Source organism: Centroberyx affinis, unplaced genomic scaffold (assembly GCF_046629955.1).
Source record: "Centroberyx affinis isolate AG114_WGS23_722 - 3 ecotype Tasmania unplaced genomic scaffold, CSIRO-AGI_Caff_v1 ptg004160l_1, whole genome shotgun sequence".
Taxonomy (NCBI): Eukaryota; Metazoa; Chordata; class Actinopteri; order Beryciformes; family Berycidae; genus Centroberyx; species Centroberyx affinis.
In genome coordinates this window covers 31258-45229 of record NW_027281922.1, presented here as the reverse complement: position 1 = coordinate 45229, position 13972 = coordinate 31258, and the positions used below count along the sequence as shown (strand labels likewise).

At 45.7% G+C, this 13972-nt stretch overlaps 1 protein-coding gene across 1 annotated transcript; it reads right to left on the bottom strand.

Moving 5' to 3' along the window:
• Positions 1 to 1890: 1890 nt before the first annotated feature.
• On the bottom strand, positions 1891 to 10038 carry LOC139663910 (pappalysin-2-like). The gene is made up of 4 exons (XM_071542696.1): positions 9045 to 10038; positions 4736 to 4968; positions 3214 to 3441; positions 1891 to 2493 (listed from the first exon to the last, which is right to left on the bottom strand). Exons 1-4 carry the CDS (start codon positions 10036 to 10038, stop codon positions 1891 to 1893), a joined length of 2058 nt encoding a protein of 685 aa, XP_071398797.1.
• Between the last annotated feature and the right edge of the window lie 3934 nt (positions 10039 to 13972).

Sequence of the window (13972 nt, the reverse complement as noted above, 5' to 3'; positions counted from 1 at the left end):
TGAGCAATGTTTAACTTCCCTCCATGTTGTCTGCACCCAGAGCTCCCTGCTCCGCAAAAGTCCGAGCGGGGAGCTTTGGAGCTTGACTAAAAACTATGTTTCCGCATTTTCTGTAGTGGTGCCTTCAAGGACGGTAAAATGTGGGTCTCCCAAAAACACTCCCGTCCCATGCTACTCTAGCGATAGGGAAAAGCAAACACTAAAATATCATACTACTAAATACTTTAAAATATCAGTATATTTGAAAGAAAACTAGTTTCATGATACGGCAAACAGCATAAATCTAAGATTCTGCAAAACCGAACATTTACTGGTGTAAAAAACATGCATACATCCTCATGTTTAGCTGTCACACGCTGTCAGACATCAAGCACTGCATCAGTCATTTTCAAAAAACAGCTCCAATCCCCCATGTTCTGTTTCCCAGTGGCGCGGGGTAATGCTTTTGGTTACAATTTGGATTAAGGATCGGGTCTTTATGAAACTAGGCCGACCTCATGGCGAGACTTCATGCAAGCTATTTGGAACGCTGCATGAGCCTGTCTGTCAGGCCGAATGGAAGGCAGCAGGCTCCCGCTCGAGTTGTTTAGTAATAATAAGTGTGTACTTTGGCTTCTTAACCCTCCCTCCCCACTTCACAGAGCTCTTTCCAAAAACCGCCGGGGAAAGTGAGAGCACCAATTTGTACGTCTAGCATGTTGAGCGGCGCGACGCACGGCCCTCCTGAAGCACGGCAGCACGCAAAAGGCAGAGATTTGTCTTGTTTATGGGGAGAAGTAGGCTCATTAGTGGCCATTTATGCCCAGAGATGGTGTAGCGAGGAAGAGCCCTTGACTCTGGAGTAACATGTTGGTCTAGAGCTTCATCCCCCTGGTGCTGTCTGTACTGTGACTCTCCTACTTTGTATGTAGCCCTCTCCGTTTCCCTGCTGTCATAATAAAATTTGACATATATTGAGCACAGTAAACTGTACACTATGTTAACGAGCGGCAGAAACTTCCTCCTAAAAAGAAATTTAGAATAGGGGAGACCGGGGCTGGTTGTCACACTTTTTACTCTCAAGCAAATTCCAGACTGCTCAATAATGTTAATTTAGGTATAAAAAACCCAAGATGTTAGGTTCAAATTGAGCTATTTTTTTTCCTTAGCTTATTCTGATAAAAAGTTATTAACTGTCAAATACAGGTTGTGCACTTGTGACAACCAGCCCCAACCTTAATGTGACTACCAACCCCATCAGAGCAGTTGTGCCTGATGTGAGGCTAGGGACCACATGGTGTAAGCTAGCTAAAGAAAACCCTATGGTAACTGTAGCCCCCCCTTATAGTTTAAAGTTAAAATGATGTCATGTGAAAAAAACAAAAAAAAAATGTACTTTTGTCCTAAAAAGAAAAGGTTACTTTACTAAATTTTTTAGATAGCCCCCTCTAGGGGTGAGATATATATGAAGTGTGACAACCAACCCATGTGACCACCAGCCCTGGTCTCCCCTAATGCATCTTTTGTCCTTCAGCTCAAAGTAATGTGTGCGCTTCATGGAGAAGATCAAGCGGCATGATGCAAGAGCTGTCATCTGTGTTTGATTTCTGCTTTACAACAACAGAACATTACTTAGTACATCAAATCATCTACCAGCTTGACTTAAAACGCTCTCATAAAAATAGAATTATGAAATTGACTTTGTGTTCAATGTCAACAGATCCAGCTGCTATGTTACTTGAGAATCTACGCAGTTTGAAGGCAAGGTACCGCAGGAAAAAGGGAAAATTCTGGTTCTACATGTCACTTTCTATAATTCTGCCATTTTTTCGGTAGTTCTACATAGTCTGTATTAGACAAAATACTAACTATAATCTCCATTGGTTAATTAACCGATTGGTCAAAACCGCCTCACCTGTCAGGCGACTCGGGATCGAAGCAGGTCTTGAGGATGTCGGTGACCTCCGAGTCACAGCAGTCTCCGTCATCGTAGTCATAGTGTATACTGTTACACTCCATGTTGCACACCCCGTCCTGCCTCTTCCAGTTGTAGCAGGGCCCCAGTCGGAGACAGTCCCCTCCGTCGTGGCCCGTCCTTGGGTGGTCGCACTCGGGGTCGCACTGCCGGTTCCCGATTTTCCCGATGCGGCAGTTGCTGAGAATAAAGCGCTGTCGGAGGGAGGAGTTTCGGACGGCGTGCACGCTCAGATCCAGGGTGATGTTGTACGGGCGGAAGGCCTCGGTCAGGGCCCGGTGCTGGAGCTCGATCTGGGCTTGCGACACGGTGGGGTCCCCCCCGTCGTCGCCGGAGAGGTTGACGATCCTGTAGCGGACCCGCTTGGGGGCGCGGAGCTCCCAGTGGTGGTTGTAGCCGAGGATGACGTCGGTGTTGTCGCAGGGCGTCAGGCCGCAGGGCGGCGGCAGGAACGGGGAGATGAGCTCTCGTTCCGGGACGGGGGTGGTGATGATGGTGGGATGGAGGCCGACTTTATATGGAGTCCACAGCTGTTCCACCTCAAAGTCAAGAGCAAAATCCAACATTTTATTTTTCAAATTATTTTCAATTCATTTCAACATGCAATAAGTCAATAAAATAATATTCACGATGAGCAAAATAAAATCTACCAAATCCAAATATGTTACTTAGTAAGGAGAAGATGGAGAAGGAAAAGAAAAAGAACTATTGGCAGTAGTGGTAGTCAGACTTTTTTAGCATTTAGGAAACAGTGCTAAACAGCTATTACCATTGTTAATGATTTATTCACAGGGTAGACTGCCTTTTACAAAGGATATGACCTCATGTACAAGGATTTTACAGAATTTTTCATTTTGATTATTGCAGCAGTTATGCGCTAATGAAGGTCAACTAGACCAAAAGCTTGGTGAAATAAAGAAACTCGGTTTGTTTTGTTCCTCTACTTTGATTACTGCTGCCCAAAATTATGATAGATTTTCTGTTAGTTTGGGTCAATTTCTGTGTGTTTTTGCACAAAAATTACAAAACAAATAAAACACTGAAATGATTTTCTGCTTGACGGGTGTGTTTATCATCTTAAAATTGAAACAATCTGAAAACTGTGGCTTTTTTTTTTCTTTTAATTACACAAGGGCTCTTTTGTGAGACAAGTTAAGTGCATAAAAGGCTTGCTCTGACAGGATGACTCAGCAAAAAAAAAGCATATTTATGGAGGAACTGAGTAATTGACAGTGTAAAAACGGAATATGGTCAGTTACATCAGTGAAGTCAGCCCACAGGGCCAGGACCGGGTCTCTCTTTTTGATCTGCAGCGGCCCTTTAAGCAGGTCCTCCTGAGAGCGGGCGTGGCCCCACAAGACCACGCCCCCGACGTGGCCCCGGAAGCTGTGGCCCTGCTCTGACCGGTTGCCGCCGAGGAAGAGGGTCCTGCACGTCTTCATGAAGGGGCTGTAGAGATTCCCTGACTGGAGACTGCTCTCTCCCACCTGAGGGGAAAAGCAGATGAGAAAAGAGGAGACACGAGAAGAGAGGAGGGGTGGAAACAAGTCTCCCTTTATTTCAACATGTTGTAAATCAAATGAATCATTAAAGGTCCCACCCAAAGAGAATCACATTTCCTACTATCATGGGATTGTTTAATAAAGTGCACATGAGAGTAAAGTTACCCAAATATGCTGTCAGTGTTGTTGGAAGTTGACTAACGGCCTTTGAGAAACTATTCCTCTGGTTGTCAACAGAATTTAAGCGTTTTACATATCTAGCCTACTTCCCGATAATCAAATACACCCAATTTTAATGAATGGTCTGATTGGCTGATCGGATGCATAGTTAATCAGGCGCTCTGTCGGATATTTGTTCCCCAAAATGAAATTATTTACATGCAGTGGAAATTAGAGGGCAGGATTAGGCTCTCATTGTCTAGCAACTGGCATCAGAAAAAACTTGGATTTACTAGTAATTTTATGTTGAAGAAAGGAGTGGTAGCCTTTTACTGACCAAGTGGTAACTGAAGAAGAGGTAAGTGACTAACGCCGCCACTGTTTATTGAATGAACATTTCTTTTTATCGTCTTTTTATCTTTATTGGCTTTTTCTTGTCTCTTTATCGACTTTTTATCGTCTTTTTTATCATCTGTCTATTGTCTTTTTACGTCTTTTATCTTAACTCTGTCTTAATTCTATCTTACTTTTATTCTATTTTACTGTTTATCTTGGTTTTCATCCTACGATCCCCTGTTTATTATTGTTTTACTGCCTTTTAAATTCATAATTTGAGTATTCTGCTTTTATTTTGTCTGTCAAAGCACTTTGTAAACCCTGTTTTTAAAGGTGCTATATAAATAAAGTTATTATTATTAACAATGGGCCAAGGGCACTAAAGCAGTTACAACAGAATGGAAAACAGTGACACTCCTCACACTACAAATCCATCGCCAGCTTTTCCCTGGCTGAATTACAATCATTTTACTGGATCTTTAAAATGAGCTAAAAATCACCTAGGGTACCAAAAGGGTACCTGTTTTGTTCACCTTTGTGTGTTAAGGGAAGATTACTATAAATAAAACCTTGTTGTACCGTGTCTCGCTTTTTGCAACTTGGTTTTACTTGCTACCAGTCAATTCCCCTCTTAAGATTGTGTTACAGTAGGGAGCGAACCGAGCAGAGGCTCCAAGCTGAAGCACGCTGAAGCGGAACCGCAGATGAAGCCGAGGCCAGAACCGAAGCTGATCCGAACCGAACCAAAAGAAGAAAAACCCAGACCGCGCGCCACATCACACACCTTAGCCCCATCAACATACAGGGTCATGTTGTGGCCGTTGTACGCGGCCATCAGGTGAGTCCAGGCGTTGGCTCGGTACCGCTGGTGGCTGTAGACCGTGGTGGATTTGACCGCGCGGTCCGTGCGGAGCGTGAAGAAGAAGCGGGCGTCTTTGGCGCTCGCCCGCTTCACGGTGCGAATGCCTACCGACCAGCCCTTCTCGCTCAGGGAATGGGAGCAGTTGTCGAACACACCTAGGGCAAAGGAGAAAGGGTGGAAACAAAGAGGCGAAAATGATGTTCATTCGTTAGTTGTTTGGACGTCGTTTTGTTTTCCGCACCGAAAGAATAGTGGCAGGGAAAAACTCTATCGCAGGCACATATGGTCATCACCCTCAGGAAAATAAGGAGTAAATAAACATACAAACGAGCAAACTCCCCAAGTGATTACAGTGCTATAGACAGAGGAAGACGGGGGGGGGGGGGGGGGAGAGAATCGACAGGCCGAGGACGAGAGAGAGAGAGGCAGAAAGAGAGAGAGACAGGTAGATAGAGACAAGAGAGCGACAGAGGCAGAGGGGGATAGAGCGAGAGCCAGAGACAGCGGGAGAGTAAAGAGAGGGGAAGGAGGACGGAGGTATTTCCCTCAGCCAAGGCCAGGGCCCTGATATTTCCAGCTGTTGTTGCAACAGACACACAGAGATCCACATCTGCTCCCCAGATGTCTTAACACTGGGACAGGGAAGGGTCAGGGAACCCCTTCACCCTCCTCGATACAGTACGTGTGCGTGTGTGTGTGTACGCTCGTGTGTAAAGTGGGCAACTGTAGCGCAATATCCCCAAGGAGGTGGGCCAGTTTCATGGTTAAGCGTTTAATTCAAGTCAAAGAAAGCAGCGGTTAGGAGGCCACGGCTGGGCCAAGTGAATTTCTCAGATTCTACTGTATGTCGCCTACTGTAAACCAAATGGAATGGCACAGACAGTATACATGCATACAGTATCTATCTATGTCCCTATCTATAAAGAGTCATTATGCTAAAGGTGGTACACGTAGCATCAATAAATCATTGCCATAATAATTCTGAGACATTAGTACAATTACCGTAAACAAACAAGACCATCGCTGAGAAGATTGGCAGCCTCTACCTGCCTCCACACTGCATTTTCTTGGGAAATCGAATTGCTTTACGGCACAAAGGGAGATTTGCTTTACGGCACAATACAAGAAGAGAGTGCTGTTCTTCCAGCGCAAGCAGAGCAAAAACTCTCAGAGTTTTAGCGGAAGGGGTGGAGGGATGGGAAAGGCCGATGGAAAAATCACTTCAAATATGTTTGTCCTCATCGGTAAAGCCAAAAGAGAAAACAAAACACATAGCTGAGATGATGCCACAAAGGTGGAAGGGGGGACAATTAGCAGCATCTCTCCAGCAGGAAGCTGCAGGGTTTATGGGAAATATGGTCTTCATTTTTGAGAAACGCTACCAATAACAATGCCACTGGTGTGAGATAGAGACTATGATGGTCATCATGTGATATCATATGGTAGCATGTGCTCTCAGTAGTGGGGTCATCATGTGTGACGTGTCATCATATGGTAGCATGTGCTCTCAGTAGTGGGGTCATCATGTGTGACGTGTCATCATATGGTAGCATGTGCGCCCAATAGTGGGTCATCATGTGATATCATGTGGCTTGCATGTGAAACACTTCATAAGAGAAAGTTCTAACAAGAGCCAAGGAAATTTAAACAACAGAATGATTCCCTAGAACTGCATATACATTTGTACATTTGTCCTTCTCTCCATCTCTCCATTCATGAATGACTAAATCTTTAATATAGAAATTAAGAAAGTTGAAAGCTTCATAAAATAATTATTCAATGCGGAACCTAGGAAGATCATCATCAGACATAAACTCTTCCACACTACCAATTGTCTCAACCACGCTTTTCATAAACAGTTTACAAAGCTGCTTTACAGATAAAAAAAAAAAACAGTGTGAACTATGAAAGGATACATTGTACCAAGGTATCACAATCAATTTTACAATGATATACTGATCTTTAAAAATGCTGATCTTAAAAAATATTTTTTAAATACATGATCAGCATAAACCCTTTTCTGGACAAATAAAAGTTAAACAAAGGTTATACATCTATTCTGTAAACATGAAAGTTCTATTAAGTAATTAATAAATACAAGCAGAGTTTGTAGTTAAGGTTGAGAATCCCTATTGTTTTTATCACCATATAAAATACTGAAAAATCACAGAAAAAAAGTAGGAATACATACAGTAGTGACCTGCAGGTAACAATATAGAGTAGACCATCAAACTTTTTTGGCCTAGGAAACTAAATTAGAAAATCTAGTCTTGAGCTGGGAATTAAAGCATGTTTATTCTCTTGACATGTGGGGTCCCATCACAGATAGGGGCCCGATACTGACCTGTTTTCAACATGCCGTTTCAATACTGACATATTTTGACCTTGCTGTACTGCGTTGCACTTTTGTACCTTAGCCTCCAATCAATTCCCAGCTACGATATTACAGTGTACATTTCAATAAGGAGCGAAACGGAAGTTTCTTAACTGTCACTATACGAAACTCAGCATTATAAGGTCATCGCTGACCATTAGAACTCCAACCAGTGTCAATGTCATGTCTAGCAGAAACAATAGGAGTTTGTTTTTCACTGTATTTCACAGATTCCTTCAGGACACTACAAAGAGAATGGCCCATGCCACAAAATGCCGCCCTCACATAAGGAAGCGATGAGGGGAAAAAAAAGTTGAGTAATCGAGTCAGATCTTTGATCAGAGTAAATGTGAGCGGACATAACAGTTTGTGGTCTCCCTCACTATCTGGACAGCTGTGGTGCTGCTCCATAGCTCTTTTATCCTCCTCAATTTGTTTGATGTATGTGTTGTTCTGTCTTGTCAAATGTGTCGCTGTTCAGATGCGGCATTCTTGGCCCGGGCTCACTGGAAAAAAGTGTCATCTTCATGTGAAAACCTTGGTTAAATGAAGGTTTCATGAGATCAGTATCTGCAGTCTCTGCTCAGAATCAATGAAAACCCACAGGCAAACTAAGCTATGAGGAGAGTGAATGAAATACACCCTGGGAATTTTCAGTGTTATGTAACTATATACATATGTTGAGTCTTGGTCCAAAATGAGAACACTTAAACAAGTAATGCTGTCATTAATTTATGACTCACTGTGGGTTATTACAGAAGTTATTATCTAATTGTATACACAGTTTTGAGGATGCAATCGCCTGTATTTTTCAAATATTGAACAAGGAAACATCAGAAAACATTTTATTAGCAAAATGCATAATAGTATTTTGGGACAAAACCCTTATGATCTTGTGATGGTCCGTGGTTTAGTGGGCAAAGAAAAATGTTCATTGTTCAATATTGGAACCATTTGATACACTTCATTGCAGACAGCTGGAGCTTGAAAGGGCTGGGTAGCTGTCTCTTTGTATTGAACTGTTTAAGCACACTGACTGGGTCCTCATCGTTACCACTGTTGTTCATGTTGTTCATCATCAGCACCATCATCGTCATCATCATCATTACAATTGTCGTCAACATATTCATCCACATTATCATAATCATGATCCTCATCATTATCATTGTCATCAATATATTCGTTATCATCATTATCGTCGTCATCCGATCATGTCATCATCATAATCATGATCTTCGTCATTATCCACATCATTGTCATATCATCATCACTGTTATCATCACTGTGTTCATCTCTGCAGTGGAAACCAAGCTGAACAGTAAACTCAGACCAAACTCTGTTTGACCTTGTAGTGGAAACCAGCCTTTTGAGACCTGTGGCTTTTTCTTGGACAAATAAATACCAGACAGAGATGACACCAACTTGAGATTACTGGATATAATAGAGTGGGAACAAGCGTTGACCATTTGACACCTTGCAATATCCCACACCATCATAGTCATTCACCATCAGCCTTCATCAGATTGAAATACATGTTAGTGAACTCCAGACACAGAGTGAGAGAGACACCGACGACCAACAGCAGGTACGTGGGCAGAATGGTAAGCAGGCAGACAGGCTGGCAGATGGACAGAGACAGACTGAAAAATTGGCTGCAAGGCAATTAAAGAAAGAAACTGAAAGACAGTTGAGTAGGCAGACATGTGAATAGACATTAAGGCAAAAAGTCAGACAGGCAGAAGATACAAATACATCAGCGGATCATGAATCATAGGTCGGCTACACAGGCAGCAGGCAGAGAGGCAAGCAGGTGAAAACAGCCAAGAAGGCAGACAGACACAGACCGTTTTCACCCACCTGCTATGACTGCCGGGTTGCTCTGCCCTCCTTCCGGCTTCACCCACAGCTCCAGGCTGAACTTGGCCCTCGGCAGCTCCACCCCGGCACTCGGCTTCACTTTCAGCTGCTCCCGACGCCCGCTGAAGTACAGGGCGGACATCCAGGTGGGGGGCACCTTGGGCACGCGGCGCCCCCAGGGAGAGGCGCTGCTGACGGCCAGGCTGGCGGGCGGCCCCCGCTCCTCCACCTCCCCGGAGTAGTCCTCGGTGCCTTCCTCCGGGGTCTCGGCCGAGGAGTGGGGGTCTCCGTCCTCCTGCTGCAGCGTGTAGAGAACCGGGAGTCCCCGGGAGGCAGCCGAGCCGTCGGGGAAAACTTTCTCCCAGCTGGTGTTGCTCTCCTCCTCGTAGCGAGCCGCCCCGCCGAGGCTGCGGGGGAACCTGGAGAGGGAGCCGCGGAGGGGCTGCGTGTAGCCCGGGGAAGGCGCCCTCTGCCCGGGGTCTTTGAGGAAAGACGTCCCGGGTCGTTGTGTGGTTTCTGTATTGACATAATTTGAGTCTCTCCTGTCATTTGCGGCGTGTGTGTCATAGGGACCTCGTGGCAACACATCGTATCCGTCCTCCCCTCCAAGCGCCACATCCTCCGGGTCGCCCCAGCCTCCCATCTCCTCCCCCCAGTGAGCGACCCGGTGCACCCCGGTGTCGGACCTGCACCCTCCCGTACAAACCACAGGAGCGCTCGTTATGCTGTACGGCTCTCTCCGGCTGGTGTGCGTCCGCGGACGGGCCGCTGGAGGGCGGTGTTGGGACGGGGAGAGGGAGCGGGGCTTTCGCCGGGAGCTCCAGCCGCCGGAGCCGGTGCAGGGTTCACCTGCTAGCCGGGAGAGCTCGTGGTCTGCCCGCCGGGCCATGGCGCGTTTGTGCCGGCGGAGGGCATCGGAGGAGCGAACCGGCTTTAGCAGCCACGTGTTAGTGATGAAGACGAGGACGATAGCCAGTAGTCTGATCAACAACATTTTGGAGGGGTTTGGGGGGGGATTGTTGTTGAGGATTAAAAAAAAAAAAGATTTTAGCTCTTTAAGTCTGCCTCTGGTTCACAAGTCAGCAGCAAGAAAGGTCTCAGACCAGACTGTGGTTACTAGTTTTATTTGCCCACCTTTTCCCCAGCAATAAAAAAAAAAGTTGTCTGGGTTTTTGGTTGCCTATTTTGGAATAAAAAAATGAACTTATTGTGGTAAACAAATATGAAAATATGTCAGTGCATTCCAGCGGGATAAACGAATAAAGAGGATGTCACATTCAAAAGTTTCTCACATCTTCATATTGCATATTGAGGTTCTTGGTATTTTCTTTTTTTCTTTTTTTTTCTTTTTTTGGTATTGCTTTTGAAACTAGGCTATCCAGATAAAACGCTCTCCTGGAGAGTCGAAGAAAAACATTCAGATTTTCAGCTAAATCAGCGTCTTAAATTTTCCCCCTTCGCTGGCGCACCTCAATGCGTGTCCACCTCACCATGCACTTTGCGCGGACCTTTCCCACAGGCAACGCTGTGCCTCTCTCCCATTCATATTTAGAATCTAAACAGCCGTAATCCTGCAGAATATTTTCAGCTTCTGTCACCTTGTTTGCTGCGGCTTTCACAAATAACGTCCAACTTTTCCTATCTGCGCTCCATGAAGCCCATAATAATCAAGTGACGCGTTTTAATTGTTTCTACCAGCGTCACTTGGCGCATTAAAACTCACCAAAAACATTCACTGCAGACTTGATTTTTTTTTTTTTTTATTACTGAGGAAAACGTGGCTGGCTTGAAATGGAATTTCCTTTTTTTTATTAATGATTGGCTTGATTTGCAGTAATAAACCAGGAGGAGGGTCTTTGGTGAAATCAGATCATCTCACTCTATTTGGAGTTTGCACAAATAAACCTCCTGTTTCGTTTTACCTGACCATCGTTAGTGCGTCGCGTTCCAAACGTATGGCTGCAAGGTGAATCAGAGTAAAAAAAAAAAAAAAATTACAAAAAAATCACACACAACAAAGTCACTCCAAAGGCAGAAAGAAGTGCAGTGCAAAGTGGCAGCCCTAGACGCCCTACTTGTTGAGCAGCGGCTTTCCTATATGATATCTGAGAGAAATATAGTCCATCAAGCCCCCCGTCATCAGGTTCAGCGTCGGCGCGTCGGCTCCTCTTGGTCCTGGTTTTAGTTGTGCGCCCTTTGCGCTTCTCAAAGTAACTTGCTGCTCCTCCGCACCGGTCCCATGCAGTAATAGGCTAGTAGCAGTGATATCCTCCTCCATTCACTCCCTCCATCTCTCTCTCTCTCTCTCTCTCTCTCTCTCTCTCTCATTCTCCCGAGTCCAAAGGTTTTTATCAGGGAGCCCCTGCCCGCCCTGACATCACATGAAGAGGGGGGAGGAAGAGGGGGGGGGGGGGGGGGTGGAGGGGCTTTGCACTTATACACTTGTATTTTTTATTTTTTTATTTTTTTATTTTTTTACAGGGGGAAATCCTCCTCTCTTTCTCTCTCTCTCTCTCTTCTCTCTCTCTCTCTCCTATCCAGTTTTCGCAGTCCGTGTGTGCATTGCGTCCTCTTGACGCACTATATGGGGGGGGGGGGGGGGGAGTGGGGGTCCGGTGTTTATTTATTCTCATCCTCCTCCTCCTCTCTCTACGCTGCCCCCATCCCTCCATCCATCCATCCATCCATCCTCCGCTCCCTATGCCTCCCTCCCTCCTCCTCCTCCTCTACTTGAGGGGAAGGGGGGGGGGCTCTACTCTCCCTGGCAGTGGATGAATGGTGCTGGAGGTGGCGGAGGTGAGGGTGTGTGTGTGTGTGTGTGTGTGTGTGTGTGTGTGTGTGTGTGTGTGTGTGTGTGTGTGTGTGTGTGTTTGGGGGGGGGGGGGGTCGTCTACTGCTGCAGACACTCTCCTTTACCCCGGTGTTACTACAGTAAGGTGTGTTTGATCTCTCCCTCCCTCCTTCCCTCCCTCTCCCTCTCTCCCTCTCCCTCTCTCCCTCTCTCTCTCTCTCTCTCTTGATCTTTCTATCCTCGGCACTCACTCCGTCTCTCCTCCGGCGGTGGTGCAACATCGCGGACATCGCGGACAGGCGGAACATCTGTCTCGCACATGAAAAAGGGGAGGGGAGGGGGGGGGGGGGGTTCTGCATTCTTTTTTTTTCTTTTTTTTTTTATCATCCAAATATGCTACCTGCTTTGTGTGCCTCGCTCTTTTACACGTGTAGGCCCGAGCCAAGACAGAGAGAGAACAGGGGGGGGGGGGGGCTGTTGGGTGAGAGGGATGAATAAAACCGAGGGGGAGGGGGGGGGAGGGGGGTTTGAGGGCGAAATGCGTGTGTGTGTGCGTGTGTGTCCCTTACAGAAAAAAAAAATAAAAAGAAAGAAATGTAGGAATTTTATAGCGGTACCGCAGAACATGAAAACACCATTAAGTACAAACTCACCATTGAGGACCACAGACACACTCTAATTCCCTATATAGGAATATGATAGGAGTGTTATGCAATGCTGATTTTCGGCTGAGCAACTAGTGTGTCGTTTTTTTGTTATGTTTCTGTTTTGCCAGCAGAGGACATAATGACTCCCAATGAGCACAATGGAAGTAATGTGAAATATGTGTTATCTCCACGCTCTTCCAGTGTGGAATCCCTTCATGATGCTTTACATCTTAAAGCGTGACCATTTTTTCCTTCCTTCATGAGTCAAAATACTCATTCCTACATCATACTTACTCCAATAAAACTCAACATTCTGGCTTTATTTGGGATAGACCCAATGTTGATACACTACTTTCAAGTATAATTGTGTGATGTAATGTATGGATATTCAATCTCTGGGCTAGGGCTAATCTTAGGGTTAGGGTCAGGCTAAAGTCAGGGTTAGGAACACATATAAATAGCTTCCATTCGTCTACCTTTTCTCACCTGATAGTTGAGTATCAACAACCAAATAAAGTGTTATTTATGTTATGTTAAAATTTTCTTTTGGCAACTTTTACATGCCGTATTAATGAAAACACAGGTGTACTTGCAGTGATGCTTTCAGACACGATGAGCTTCAAAACACATTTAAACTTATGATTTGCTGATGTACTGATTTACTCTGTAGACCTGGTTGTGTTTCACCAGCTGCAGATGCGTTAAAGCTTCTACTGTTTGCAGGACTGATGTTCTCGTTTCCTTAATGAAGATTCCATTCCACTCATTCATCTATTCTTTCATTTACTCGCTCGCTTCCTCTCAAAGATATAAACAAAACAAAACAAAAACAGTGGCTACTATGGGCAGCTGTTGCCGTTCCACACCTTCCTTGAAAACATTGCCCCTTCTCCTCGGGGCCGGCCCCCACTGTTTTTGTCAGGCTCAATTTGCAAACAGGGCCGGGGCTCCGGGGGCTGGAGATGGAGATGGAGGAGGAGGCCGCTGGCAGTTATGGCAGGGGCCTCCGAAGGGGCAAAAAAAAAAAAAAAAAAAAAAAAAACGGTTCCTAAAGAGTGGGAGGCAGGAATTCTGAGGGATCTGCCTGCTAAACATTCAGCTTTCTCTTACTGGGGCGAAAGTTCCCTTTGAAATCCAGCTGCAACTTTGTGTCGGGGGGGGGGGGGGGGGGGGGGGGGGGGGGGGGGGGCAAGAGAAATGGGAGGGGTGAGTTTGAGAGAAAGAGAAAGAGGGAGGGAAGGAGAGGATGAGAGAGGAGAGACAGAGGAGAAAGAGTGAGTGAGAGGAAGAGAGGAAGTGTGTGTGTGTGTGTGTGTGTGTGTGAGAGTCTGAATGGGCGTGCTCCACCGGGGCCTCACCCCCCACTGTACGGGACCTCCACAGATTATCCTTCATCTGAGCCTGTCGGACTCGACCCCACCGACCCCGAGGCGCGCTCCCTGTCTTTTGCCTCTCTCTCTCTCTCTCTCTCTCTAACACACACACACACA